Source organism: Octopus bimaculoides, chromosome 3, assembly GCF_046866305.1.
Source record: "Octopus bimaculoides isolate indiv1 chromosome 3, ASM4686630v1, whole genome shotgun sequence".
In the NCBI taxonomy this organism is placed as follows: Eukaryota; Metazoa; Mollusca; class Cephalopoda; order Octopoda; family Octopodidae; genus Octopus; species Octopus bimaculoides.
Window position 1 is genome coordinate 165,281,777 of NC_142930.1, and position 13,738 is coordinate 165,295,514.

Genomic DNA, 13,738 nt, shown 5'->3' on the forward strand with positions numbered 1-13,738 from the left:
TTCCATGTTTGCATTGGCCATGCCGAAGTTGTTGAGCAAGATTTTCCACCACCACATGATGTCCTTCATGTCACAAACCCTCATGTTCCCAAACAAGTTAATATTTACCCATGGATCTGACATGTTTCTCATGGAAGGCTGGGTATGAATGTCACTACCTGTATGATGTTGCTGTTTGTTTACAACTATCATGTGATGTCAAAACAAAGACACATACACACATGTGTCTATATATGTGTGTGTATGCATACATATATGTATGTATGCTTCTATATATATATATATGTGTGTGTATGTATGTATGTATATATGTACAGGCATATATATCATCATCATCATCATCATCGTTTAACGTCCGCTTTCCATGCTAGCATGGGTTGGACGATTTGACTGAGGACTGGTGTATATATATATATATATATATATATATATATATATATATATTCCAAATTTGTGTGGATGTGTATAGAATAATATATCAGTTGAATAAAATTAAAACATGGTCTGGTTTTCACATTTTTTTTTATTATGGTATTTTAAGATTAAAAAATATATTTTGTAATGTTCATAAAATTCAATTAGCGCTTTCATATGTTCGTAGTAATCAGCAGATTTCAGAATGTGTTTAACTGACAGTTGAGTTGTTGATAACTGTAGTATCTCTTAGAACAAGCTGAATTTTTGGAATACAGCTTTGACCAATCCGCATGCAGCTTAAACGTCACGGTCTGCTGGGCACACTGATATTCTGTCATTTGTTTATATTCATATGTTAAAGATATGGTTACTATGAATGTATGAAAGCACTAATTGAACTTTATGAACATTACAAAATATATTTTTTTAAATGTTAAAATACCATAATAAAAAATATGAAACCAGACCATGTTTTAACTTTATTCAATTGGGGTAGATAAACCAGGGGACAACTGATGAAGAGAATGTTCTTTGTGTTGCATGTCTCATTTCTCTGTTTGTTTCTTTCATTGTTTGAAAAGTTTGTTTTCTATGTTCTCGTTTCTCATTTTGTTCACGTTTTTTTGATGTCCTGTACCCATATATGCATGTATATATACATATATATGTAGGTATGTACATATATGTATGTATATATGCATATATTTATATATTATAATGTATGTATATATGCATATATTTATATATTATATTATTATATATGTATATATTTATATACATACACACTCACATACATACAAATGTACACATACACACACCAATATGCATATGTCTGTGAGGTTTCAAACATAAATACAAGAAGGTATTTTTGTTACACAAATTCCAATTATTTGAGAAGTATGTTGTTGGTTGGCTTCAGTTTAGGAAGTAAAACGGTGTCACTTTCGATAACAGATTCAGTTGGAAGCACCAATGTTAACGTAAACTATAAGAAATCTCATCAGGTGGCGAAATGTTTGAATCAGTGCCATGGCCTGGAGATAAGTCTGTTTGGAATGGTACAATAATTAAATGTACACATGTAGCAGTAATCATTCTAAAGGTGGTAGGGATTGAATGATAACATACAAAGCAATTCTCTGTAGAATGAATAGAGAGATTGAGACTACCAAAGAACAGGCGGCATATATGATTGTTTGTGATTTCTTTGGGACTTTTAAAATATTAAGTACTGTAGGTCATCATCATCATCATCATCATCATCATCATCATCATCATCATCATCATCATCATCATCATCAGCTAACATTTATTTTACATACTAGCATGGGTTGGATGGTTCGACAAGATCCAGTGGGCCCAGAGGACTCTGTTATGTGTTAAGCTCTAATGTCTGCTTTGGCGTGATTTCTGCAGTTCTTCACGTTCTTTATGCCAACCATTTCACAGAGTCTACTGAGTAATTTTTTTTTTTTTTTGGGTATTAATTTTAAAACTAATATTTGGCCAATATCTTCTAGAAATATTTTGCTAAGCCATTTGCATATCGTTGTGAAACTTAATTGAAAACTTGTTCGTTTGTTTCTATGTTTGTTTGTTTTTTTTCCATGCTAGAATAGGTTGTTAGACAAATATTGAGGCATTGTTTAACAGCTTGATGCCCTTCCTCTCATAAACCCATTCCTGTTGTTCAATTAAGGGAACTGATATTCCACACAGGCTTTACAAGGTATAAAACCAGTGGATTATTTAACAGGGGGGAATAACAGCAACATCACTGCTTTGTTGCTCAGTAATTTTCTTAGAAGGACAACTGTAAACAAATAAATATGCACACATACACACATGTAATTATTATCAACATCATCGTTTAACTATATATATATATATATATATATATATATACACACACACGCATAGCTTTCTTCCTCTTTCCATTTATAAAAGCCACATGGTCATACTGAGTTTATCGTATAAGAGACTTGTTGTCCAAAGTGCCACACAGCAGGATTGAACTGAAAACGTGGTTGGTAAGCAAACCTTCTTAATAACATAGACAGATATCTGCAGCATTATAGCAAAGTTGTAAGAGCCAAACACACACACACATACACACACACACACACACACACACACACACACACACACACACACACACACACACACACACACACACTCACACACACACACTCACACACACACACACACACACACACACACACTCTCTCTCTCTCTCTCTCTCTCTCTCTCTCTCTCTCTCTCTCTGAAGTTATGCTCTTATAAAGATAAATCAATTGTGAATGCCATACTTGATTATTTATTAATGGATGTTCAATAATAGGATTGACTCTCATGAAATCCAAGAATAACAGATGCTTTGTGTGTGGTTAATTATCCCAATTGAGTCGGGTCTCCAGAGGTCAGCAGAACAAAGCATTCCAGTGTCTTTTGGACAAAGAAAAAGAAAGCATCGTAACAATGGTTACACTAAGATTTGAACTTGCCACCCTGTAATCATTTCATTGAATGCCTCAGCCTTGTAGCCATCACAGCCGATTGCAGTGATGTCATCATTGTCAATGGTGTTTATTCTATTCTTTGATCAATTATGAACCAGTGAAGGACTGCTGAACAATATTTTACTTTCTTACATTTGTGTTCGTTCAATATAAAATTGATTACCGCTTCCTGACACACTGCTGACCTACATTTCTCGTGACAGACTTATATAACCTTATGCAGAAGATTTCAATAACAATGTGGTTGCCTAAACAGGAAATAGTTTATGCGAAGGAAAAAGAAAACATTTTAAAGTATTCTTCTGAGCAATAATATACCAGTCCCACTGTGTAGATCCTTAGGCAAGTGTCTTCTATTACAGGTTCAGTCCAACCAAAGCTTTGTGGATGGATTTGGGGGACAGGGGCTAAAAGAAGCCCGTTGTGTGTGCGTGACCTACCACTGCTTAAAACTGGTGTTGGTTTGGCAAAAAGAGACTGATAAAATAGGTATGAGGCTTTAAAAAATAACAAAAGTATTGGGGGTGATATATTCACCCAAACCCTTTAAGTTGGTGCTCCGGCATGGCTGCAGTCTAACGACAAACAAATAAATGAACTGGTATTTATAGAGTGTTAAACACTTTCGGTATGCAAATTAGGAAATCCTTCATAGAGAACTGCTGCATTTGTTGAGTATATAAACAGTTCAGCTGCTTGTTTCTCTGGAGACTGTCAGAATGATGTAGACGCCTCTGATGAGAACCCAATAAGGTTCGAAAATCAATTAAGGTTGTTCATAATGTTTTTTTTCAGTCTGCGGAGAAATGGGCTAAAATTTGCCCTGTTTATAATTATACCATATGTTACATACATATATACATAAATTTGTGTGTGTGTGAAGTTATAAGTAAATGGTGGTTTGGGGAGTTTCCATATACACTGTAGTTTCTTTTCCTTCAAAGTAATCAACTGCTTAATTATATAACTGAACAATGAATTTCTCTGACATTAGACTACTATTTACATCTCTGTTCTGTTTCTTCTATATCATGACTTGTCTTTCCTTCATGAAGTATCCATGAGGAGAGATAAAATGTATTTGGACTAAGCGCTTGCATCTGGCACAGCAGAGCTTGTTAAGCCATAGTGTCTGCAATACTGTCAGCCAGTTGTGAAAGAGGCCAGCCGTGTTCTGTGCGACTATTTCTGTCATCAACAATATACACAGAGCTCTCTCATGTACACACACACACATGCATACACACACATATCAACATCTTGCTTTTGTTTTTCCATACTGTCGTACCGTCTCATTGCTTGTTGTCATGTTCCTTTAGAGACTATCTCTGGTGCTGGTGCCATAAATAAAGTCTTCCCTCTCCTTAATTTCAGAGTCACCATTCTTCTAGATAGGTTGCCTCTGTGCAGCTTATGGAAACCATGTTTCTTTTGTTCATTTGTTCAATTTTTTTCTCTTTTTTTTCTTCTTTTTCTATGGCTTTATAAGCTGGATGCTCTTCTTACCAGCATCCATTTTATAGCTGGATGCCCATCTTATTATAATCCACTCTACTTTATGGATTCATGGATTATATATCACAAGTTGTGGAAGAGCCTTAACCCTTTCGTTACCATCTCGGCTGAAACTGCTTCTGGCTCTGAGTACAAATGTCTTGTTTTCTGAATTAAAATCTTCCACCAAGCCTTAGTTACAATTTATGTTCCTAACACTAGCTGAATAACAACTAAGTTATTTTACCAAATTCTTTGTTATATTCAAAACAATTGAGAGAAAAACAGAGCATCTCAACAGAACTACAGTAACGAAAGGGTTAGCATCTGTGTAAAGTACATGTCCACCCACGTACTCACATTTTAATCTTATGTTAACTTTAGTCATAAGTTGCAGATATCCAACAAGTTTTGTTACAAAACATTCAACACTTAACTTAATTTCTTTCTATTTTATTTTTACAGTGTTTTTTTTTTTGTTTTTTTTTTGTTTTAGTAACACTTTAATCTGTAAAGACCTGTTAATCTGGACATAAGTATTCTATTAGCTGTAATTGAAGTGGCCTTTAATGTGTTTTAATTAAGTAAACTTCACTAATTCAATTAGAGGAGTGGTGTGGAAATGTAGGTGAGAAGATTGAAATAAGGAAGTTGTATTTTAATTCTTTTTACCTTTCATCTTTTGATTGTTTGCTTCAGACATTAGACCACGGCCATGCTGGGGCACCGCCTTGAAGAAATTTTAGATGAATGAATCAAACCCACAACTAAATGTTTTTAAAGTTTGGTACTTATTTTATTGGTTCCTTTGACTACACCGCTAAGTTATGGGGACATAAACACACCAACACCTGTTTAGTGACCCCCTAAAGGATGAAAGCAGTGGATGCACGTGTCTTAGTGGTTAGAGTGCTGGACTCATGATTGTAAGATTGTGGTTTCGATTCCTGGACTGGATGATGTATTGTGTTCTTGAGCACAACACATACACACACACACACAATGGTCTTCATTCAGTCTCCGTCTACCAAATCCACTCGCAAGGCTATAGTACAGTGATTCCAGTGGGGCATACACCCTACTGGTGGGGTCTGGGACAATTGTGGTAAGGCATGGTGCCATAGTCGCCAGACATAAGGTTCTCATAAAAGTTATTCCTTTCTTAGTCAATAATGTACATTTATTCTGTACTCAGTACTTAATAAAAGAATTACCAGTAGATTGTTTTGTATTAAATAATTGTGATAAAATATTAGAAATAAAATTGTTGTTTTCCAATCACTGGTGGGGCATATATTTTCCTGAAAAGTTAACTGGGGCCTGGGGGAAAATTGGTTGGGAAAAACTGCTATAGTAGAAGACACTTGACCAAGGTGTCATGCAGTGGGACTGAACCTGGAACCATGTGGTTGGGAAGCAAGCTTCCTAAACTGTATTTTGAACTTTAATTTTTAAGTAAGATCACCTTTTTCTTTGTTTTTATTTTCAGGATGTGTTGGAATGGACTGTTCCTGGGTGAAGTGCAAGAAACTAGAAAGTGCCATTTGTCATTTGAGCAATTTTGACAAAAATTTCCTGAAGGCTGTCACTAATAATGACTATACTACAGTGAAAACTCTTGTAGAGGCTGGTGCTGATGTAAACTGTTCTTCGGCTGGATGGACTCCGCTATGCATCAGCTGTTATTATGGATTTACAAAAATCGTACAATATCTCCTGATGCAACCTCTTTTGGTATGTACAGTTTCTCCCACTTTTGCATAATTTCAGTCCTGCTGTCCTTTGGTGTCAGCAGGTTCCTTGTGAAAGTCCATTCGATTAGATCAACCCATAGCTTGTTTAAATTTCAGAATAAAGGCACCTAACATTAACTCGTCATCATCATTCATCATCATCATCATTTAATGTCTGTTTTTCATACTGATGGGTTGTACGGGGTTGGACAGGGGTTAGCCAAGCAGCTGCACCAAACCCCAATCTGATGTGGCAGAGTTTCTACAGCTGGATGCCCTTCCTAACGCCAACCACTCCGAGAGTGTAGTGGGTGCTTTTTACGTGCCACTGGCACAAGGGCCAGAGGAACTAGCATCGACCACGATTGGATGGTGCTTTTTACGTGTCACCGGCATGGAAGCCAGTCAAAGCGGCACTGGCATCGGCCACGTTCATATGATGTTTTTTACATGCTACTGGCACAGGGCTCACAACTACAATTTCCATTTGATTTGATTTTGATTATTATTTAATATCTGTCTTCCATGCTGGCATGGTTGGATGGTCCGACAGGACCTGATGAGTCGAGGGTACTGAGTCTTTCTTCATTGTCTGCTTTGGCATGGTTCTTATAGCTGAATTCCTTTCCTACCACTTACCAAAGTTTGAGAGAAAGAACAATAACAGGTTTCTTGGTGTAGAGGAGGTACACGACTACCTCACAGTCTATAAGTGTAAGTGGGGTGGCACTGGAAGAAGGATATTGATGGTGATAGGGTGCCAGGGTAAGTCACGGTGATACGGTGCCAGGGTGAACTGGCGTTCCGTTGGTTATGCTGACGAGGGTTCCAGTTGATGTGATAAGCAGAATAACCCTCTTATGAAATTAACATGCAAGTGGTTGAGTGCTCCATAGACACATACCTTTAATGTAGTTCTCAGGGAGATTCAGCATGACACAGAATGTGACATGGCTGGCCCTTTTGAATTACAGGTATTACTCATTTTTGCCATCTGAGTGGAACTGCAGCAATGTGAAATAAAGTGTCTTGCTCAAGGACATAATACATGGCCAGATATCGAATTTACAACCTTACAATCTTGAACCGAATACCATTTAACCACTAAGCCATGTGCCTTCACATGTAACTTGATGGTTAGATGGTTTGTGTTATGTTCTACTAATTTATTACATACCATGGAAGCCAAGTAAATGCTAATATGAGTCTGATGGCTCCAGAAAAAGAAAATAAACCAAAACAAGTAGACCAGGTTAGTGAAACAAGCATGGCTACAGTCTCTTGTACTCAAAGACACAAACATATCTCTTTATGTACTTTATATACTCACATGTAATTTGATGGTTGGGTGGTTTGTGTTAATCTTCTTCTAATTTATTTACCATATTCACTGTTGTCGTGAAATGGTACACACCTTCCCATGTGGCAAAATGGTATGACTCAGCCACTATGAAGTCAAAGTCAGTCAGTAGTAGTAGATTTGTGGTACGAGTTTCTCAGTTGGAGTCAGTGTCAGTTATGTGATGTGTACAAATTGAAGTTACCATCAAGGTAGATGTTATGAAGTCATTATCTTGCGGAGCTATCAGCGATAGCACGATAGACGAAAGGCAGTAGATGGAAGAAACGTTAGCATGCTGGGCAACATTCTTAGCGTTAAGAAAAAAAGAAAATAGAGATATAATTAAATTAATAATTATTTAATAATAATTATTATTTGATCCCCGTGCTGGTGGCATGTAAAAAGCACCACTCAAATGTGGCCGATGCCAGCGCTGCCTTGACTGGCTTCTGTGCCAGTGGAACGTAAAAAGCACCATCTGATCATGGTCGATGCCAGCTTCCTCTGGCCCCAGTGCCGGTGGCATGTATAAAAGCACCCACTACACTCTTGGAATGGTTAGCGTTAGGAAGGGCATCCAGTTGTAGAAACATTGCCAGATCAGATTGGAGCCTGGTGCAGCTTCCTGGCTTCCCAGACCCCAGTTGAACCGTCCAATGCCAGCATGGAAAACAGACGTTAAACGATGATGATGATGATGATGATGATGATAAGAGATGATGTCCTATTTTATAATAAATGAATGATTATTAATTTAATTATCTCTCTATTTTCTTATTTTCTTAAATAATAAATATATTTATATGCATTTGTGTATGTATATGCATGCATTATTATAGTATGATTTTATTGTACGTTTCAGGAATTACGTCCCCAAGTAATGCTGTGTCTTCAGTGTGGTCGTCACTGTTACCAATGCGATTACGATGAGGACGGCAACACACCTTTGGTATACGCTGCTAAACACGGACACTACGAAGTATGTCGACTTCTTCTAGATGCTGGGGTTTGTTTGGAACAACCGAACAAACGTACTCAACAGACTCCTCTATTTGTGGCAGCAGAGTCTGCCCAGACCGATGTCTGCCTTCTGTTATTAGAGGCATCTGCTTGTGTTCAAGTTCGTGATAATATAGGCATGACTCCATTATATGCTGCTATTAAATCTAAAGATAAAACTGTTGTGGAGAATCTCATAAAACATGGCTGTGATGTTAATATTGGTAGTCAGGACCATCCACCGATATTTTTGGCTGCTCGTCTTGGACTCTTTGATATTGTTAAGGTCAGTATATTCTAGTCATTTTTTTTTCGTTTTTCAATAAATGTACAATTTATCCTTTAAAATTAACCCAAACAAAATTTTGTAGAATTTCATTTTTATATTTTTTGTTTTTGGAATCTAATTTGTATTGTTATTATTTCAGTTATTTCTTTACTTTTGTGTGTGTGTGTGTGTGTGTGTGTGTGTGCGTGTGTGTGCATGTGTGTGGTTAATTTTAATGTATATCAGATGTGTGGGTGTGGCTGTGTGGTTAACAAGTTTGCCTTCCGACCTTATCCTTTCAAGTTCAGTTCCACTGTGTAACACCTTAGACAAGTTTCTCTTCTACAATAGCCCTGACCCGGCCAAAGCTTTGTGAGTGGATTTGATTGGCGAGTTTCCCATCTGGAACATACTGGCACAGAAAATTGGATGTGAAACAAATGAACAAATGCGTACCTCAAAAGTACCTTGGATTGTAGGGCGGCATGCCATGCTTGAGGAGACCTATTGAGTCAAGTACATCAAAATCAAATCAAATCAAATGGAAATTGTAGTTTTGATCCCCGTGCCGGTGGCATGTAAAAAGCACCATCTGAGTGTGGCCGATGCCAGCCCCCTTTGGTCCTTGTACCGGTGGCACATAAAAAAGCTGCACTCGCCAACCACTACACTCTCAGAGTGGTTGGCATTAGGAAGAGCATCCAGCTGTAGTGGACTGGAGCAATGTGAAATAAAGCGTCTCGCTCAAGGACACAATGTGCCACCAAGTGTCCAATGCACGATCTTGAGCCAACTACCCTAACCATTTAGCCATGTACTTTCACACGTGTCCCAAAAGCTAACAACTGATATGGGAAGTTTATTTCATGCTTCAGCAATTCTGAGTGTGAAAAATTATCCCGAAAATCACGAGTAGTGTGTTGTTTTTTATATTTTTTAAGCATGTCCACAAGTGTTAGACATAAAATTCAGCACGGTGCCGAAGGTTTCTGTTGGAAAGATGGTGGATAGTCTTGTAGATGTCTACCATGTCAGTTGCTGGACATCAGAACATTTTTTCAAGAGACTGATGTGCTGAACAAGATTGAAGTATCATGAGGTTCTTTTCGTTTGCACCCATGGTGTGCTGTGTCCTAGCTAAGGGAATGTGACCTCTTGGCCATTTCAGGTTTGCGAGATTGAAGCCACCCTGTTGGAATATTTTGACATGCTGATTCAGTTTTGTCAGTAGTTGGTGTGTCTTACGAAAGCTTTCTTTGGTGATTTCTAACATGCAACTTGCTGGAATATTGGAATTAACGATCAGATTAATCAATAGATTTATTTTTAGTTAGTGGTTGGGAAGCACACAGCCATGTCTCTCACTCTCCACATATATTGAATATGCATATATACACACATATACATACATATGTGTGTATCTATATGTATATGTGTGTGTATATATGTCTGTATGTATGTTTGCTTTTATGTTGAGTTATATATAAAGATGGGTTACATATTAAGCCGTCATCAGACTCTGGCTAACCTGACTTAACTTCGAAGTCACTGTCAATAATATTTTTGTTTAATGATAATAAATTTGCATTCCGCAAAAGTACACAACAACCCATCAAATTAATGTAAATTGATTATATTACAACTGAATACAAAAAAAAGTATGTATGTATGTATGTATGTATGTGTGTGTGTGTGTGTGTGTGTATACAGGCATACAGACAGACAGACATGCACATTCCCACACAACAAGTATTTAGCCCAGATTTACATCTCCCTCTTCTTAAATAACCTCGCTATACTTACCTAAATAGAGAAATAAACATATATATATATATATATATTTATTTATTTATATATTTGTTTACACAAACTATCTTTAGTAGACATCCTCTACAATTAGTGTTGCTTTCATTTACCAATTACTTGTGTTTTTATTCTGAGGAGGAATACAGGGCAGCTTTCAAGACGCTCTTCACATTTCTTTTTGATGCCAAAGTCAAACATGTGTTTTCTATTTTCTGCTTCAGTTCATTCTTGGATAAGCGTTCTTGTTTCTTCTCTTTAATATAAAATGCATTGTTACAGTTACACGTGAGTGATTTGAGATAACAAGGGAGGCTCTAGGTATGTGCTAGAAATAGATGTTAAATCTCTTTCAAACCAAATCCTACTTTCTCCAAATAAAGGAATGGAATATTGGATAATGTAGTCCTAGATTATCTCTTATTTCCTTCTTGTCTCAGTTATTGGGTTGTGACCATGCTGGAGCATAACCCTGAAAGGTTATGTTTAACAAATCAGCCCCACTTTTTTCTTTAATATCTAGTTCCTCTTTTATCAATTCTTTTTTGCTGAACTGCTAGATTACAGTGATGTAAACAAACCAACACCAGTTATCAAGCAGTAGAGGACAAACACACACATACACACATACATTCCCACATGGTGATCATAGGGCACATATAAGTATATATATATATATCCAAATTTAGAGAATGGAGTAAATAAAATCCAGGCTACATGTGTTTCCCAGCAGAGCCTCACAAATAGCAATTACCCAAAATGAGGGGTGTACTGCACTAGCTACTCTTCAAGCCTAAAATACCTTAGTCAAATGAAGGGATCCCATGTTAACTCACAGGAGATTCGATTGAAAATGTGTGGAAAGCACAGTGTGAGAGAAGAAAAGGGAAAGCTTGTGCATGAAGAAAAAATATATATGGGAGTGGATAAATGTCTAAATTTGTTAAGGAAAATAATAAGAATACAAATAAAGAAAAGGAAGGGGGGGGGTGAGTAGGGAGAAAAAACTTGGTGTTATTGAAGCTGGCTAAGGGAGTGTCTTTGTGAATTTAGGCTTACCTTTATATATATATATATATATATATATATATATATATAAAACAACGGCTAACTAGCCCAACAGAATTGCTTCTTCTTGTATTTGTTGCTCCATTTTCCACATAAATATATATATATATATATATATATATATATATATATATATATATATATATATATATATATATATATATAGGCATAGTAGTGGCTGTGTGGTAAGTAGTTTGCTTACCAACTACATGGTCCTGGGTTCAATCCCACTGCGTGGCACCTTGGGTAAGTGTCTTTTACTATAGCCTCATGAGTGGATTTAGTAGAGTGGATTTGGTAGACGGAAACTGAAAGAAGCCCATTGTATATCTATATCTATATATATGTGTGTGTGTATTTGTGTGTCTGTGTTTGTCCCCCCTCCCCAACATCGCTTGACAACTGATGCTGATGTATTTACGTCCCCTGTAACTTAGCGGATCGGCAAATGAGACCAATAGAATAAGTACTAGGCTTACAAAAAGTAAGTCCTGGGGTTGATTTACTTGACTAAAGGTGGTGCTTTTACTTGTTTCAGTCAAATGACTGAAACAAGTAAAAGAATAAAAGAATATATATATATATATATATATATAGTGAAATCAAAATCAAACTAAATTCGACGACTGGCACCCATACTAACGTCTCCTTCATTGAACACTAAACTCAACTTGCGAAGACCTGTTGGGGCAAGTGAAAGCGAAATCGTGATGGCCCCTGTACCAGTGGAGCGCTAAGAGCACCGTCCAAGCGTGATCGTTGTTTTTAATGTATTAAAACTTATGGAAGGTCCACCTTTGCATATAGGGCCAAGGTGATTTTTTTGAGACATTTTTCGAGGAAAGAAAATATTGTTCATGCCATCAAAACCATTAAGTCCACTGCTAAAGAGTGACTTCACTCTTCTTTTTATGTGGAATTTCAATTTATGAATTTTTCTTTTTCATGTTTTCAGATTCTGTCTGATGCTGGCTGTCAGAAAGATGTGTCAAACAAATATGGGGTTACTCCGGTTTATGAAGCAGCTATAAAAGGTCAATATGTTAATAGCTTATTGATAGATTATTGATATTTCATACAGAAGATAGCGAGATATCTGTGCATATGGCACAGTGGTTAAGAGCGTGGGCTACTAACTCCAAGACTCTGAGTTTGATTCCAGGCAGTGACCTGAATAATAATAATAATAATAATAATAATAATAATAATAATAATAATAATAACATTGAAAAATACCTTAGGAATGAGAACCCAAGTTTGAAATTTCCCTAAGACACCTGATGAAGGCTGGAGGATATATCAGCCGAAATGTTGCGTTAACAACAAACAAGATGAGGACAAATATCTGTCAAATGTAAATAATGTATATCTGTGCTTGTCCCTCTATCATACTTCACCCCACCCCCACTTCCAGCATTTGTCAGAAAGCTGCCTTCCCCCCTCTCTCAGATACTCTCCCCCACTCAGTCAATGAGGCTTTTTCCTTTTCCTTTCTCTACTGTGTTTTGCAAGTTATTTGACGACCTTATTAGTGTTGGTGCCACATTAAAAATACTTGATCCACTCTGTAAAGTGGTTAGGGTTAGGAAAGGCATCGACCCATAGAAACCAAGCAGGCGTTGGAGTTTGATGCAGCCCTGTGGCTTGTCTGAATCCTATCAATCTGTCCAATCTGTCCAGTCCCTGCCAGTATAAAAAATGGACAGTAAATAATGATTTCTTATGATAGTGCAAATGGATTGGCAAAAATGTGGAATAAAATACCTTTTGGTATTTGGTAATGACTATGTTCCGAGTTCAAATCCTGCTGTAGCTGACACTGTTAGGGTTGATAAAATATACATCCAATCAAGTCCTGGGGTTGACATTATCAACAATACCCCATCTTCCAAATTTGTTGCTTTGTGCGAAAATTCGTCATCATTAGCATCCATCTAGGTCAGCGGTTCCCAATGTTTTTTGCACTCACAACCCCTTATCCAAAAGCTTGAAATCCATGTGGCCCCCTACTATTAGCAGAGCATGAAAAATGTAATTGATGAGTTGAAATTAATATTATCTTAAGCCACTTCTAGCAAGGCTACGCGACCCCACT

The 13,738-nt window shown here is 37.0% G+C and overlaps 1 protein-coding gene across 5 annotated transcripts in view; it reads left to right on the top strand.

Annotated features, from left to right (window-relative positions):
- LOC106877362 (uncharacterized) overlaps positions 1–13,738 on the top strand; it is a 78,631-nt gene that overhangs the window by 48,126 nt on the left and 16,767 nt on the right. For all 5 annotated transcript variants that reach the window (XM_014926249.3, XM_014926248.3, XM_089349978.1 and 2 more), the window contains 3 exons: positions 5,920–6,164; positions 8,368–8,790; positions 12,599–12,677. In XM_014926249.3, coding sequence (XP_014781735.2) covers positions 5,931–6,164; positions 8,368–8,790; positions 12,599–12,677 — 736 coding nt within the window. In that variant the 5' untranslated portion in view covers positions 5,920–5,930. The remainder of the gene's footprint in view (positions 1–5,919; positions 6,165–8,367; positions 8,791–12,598; positions 12,678–13,738) is intronic.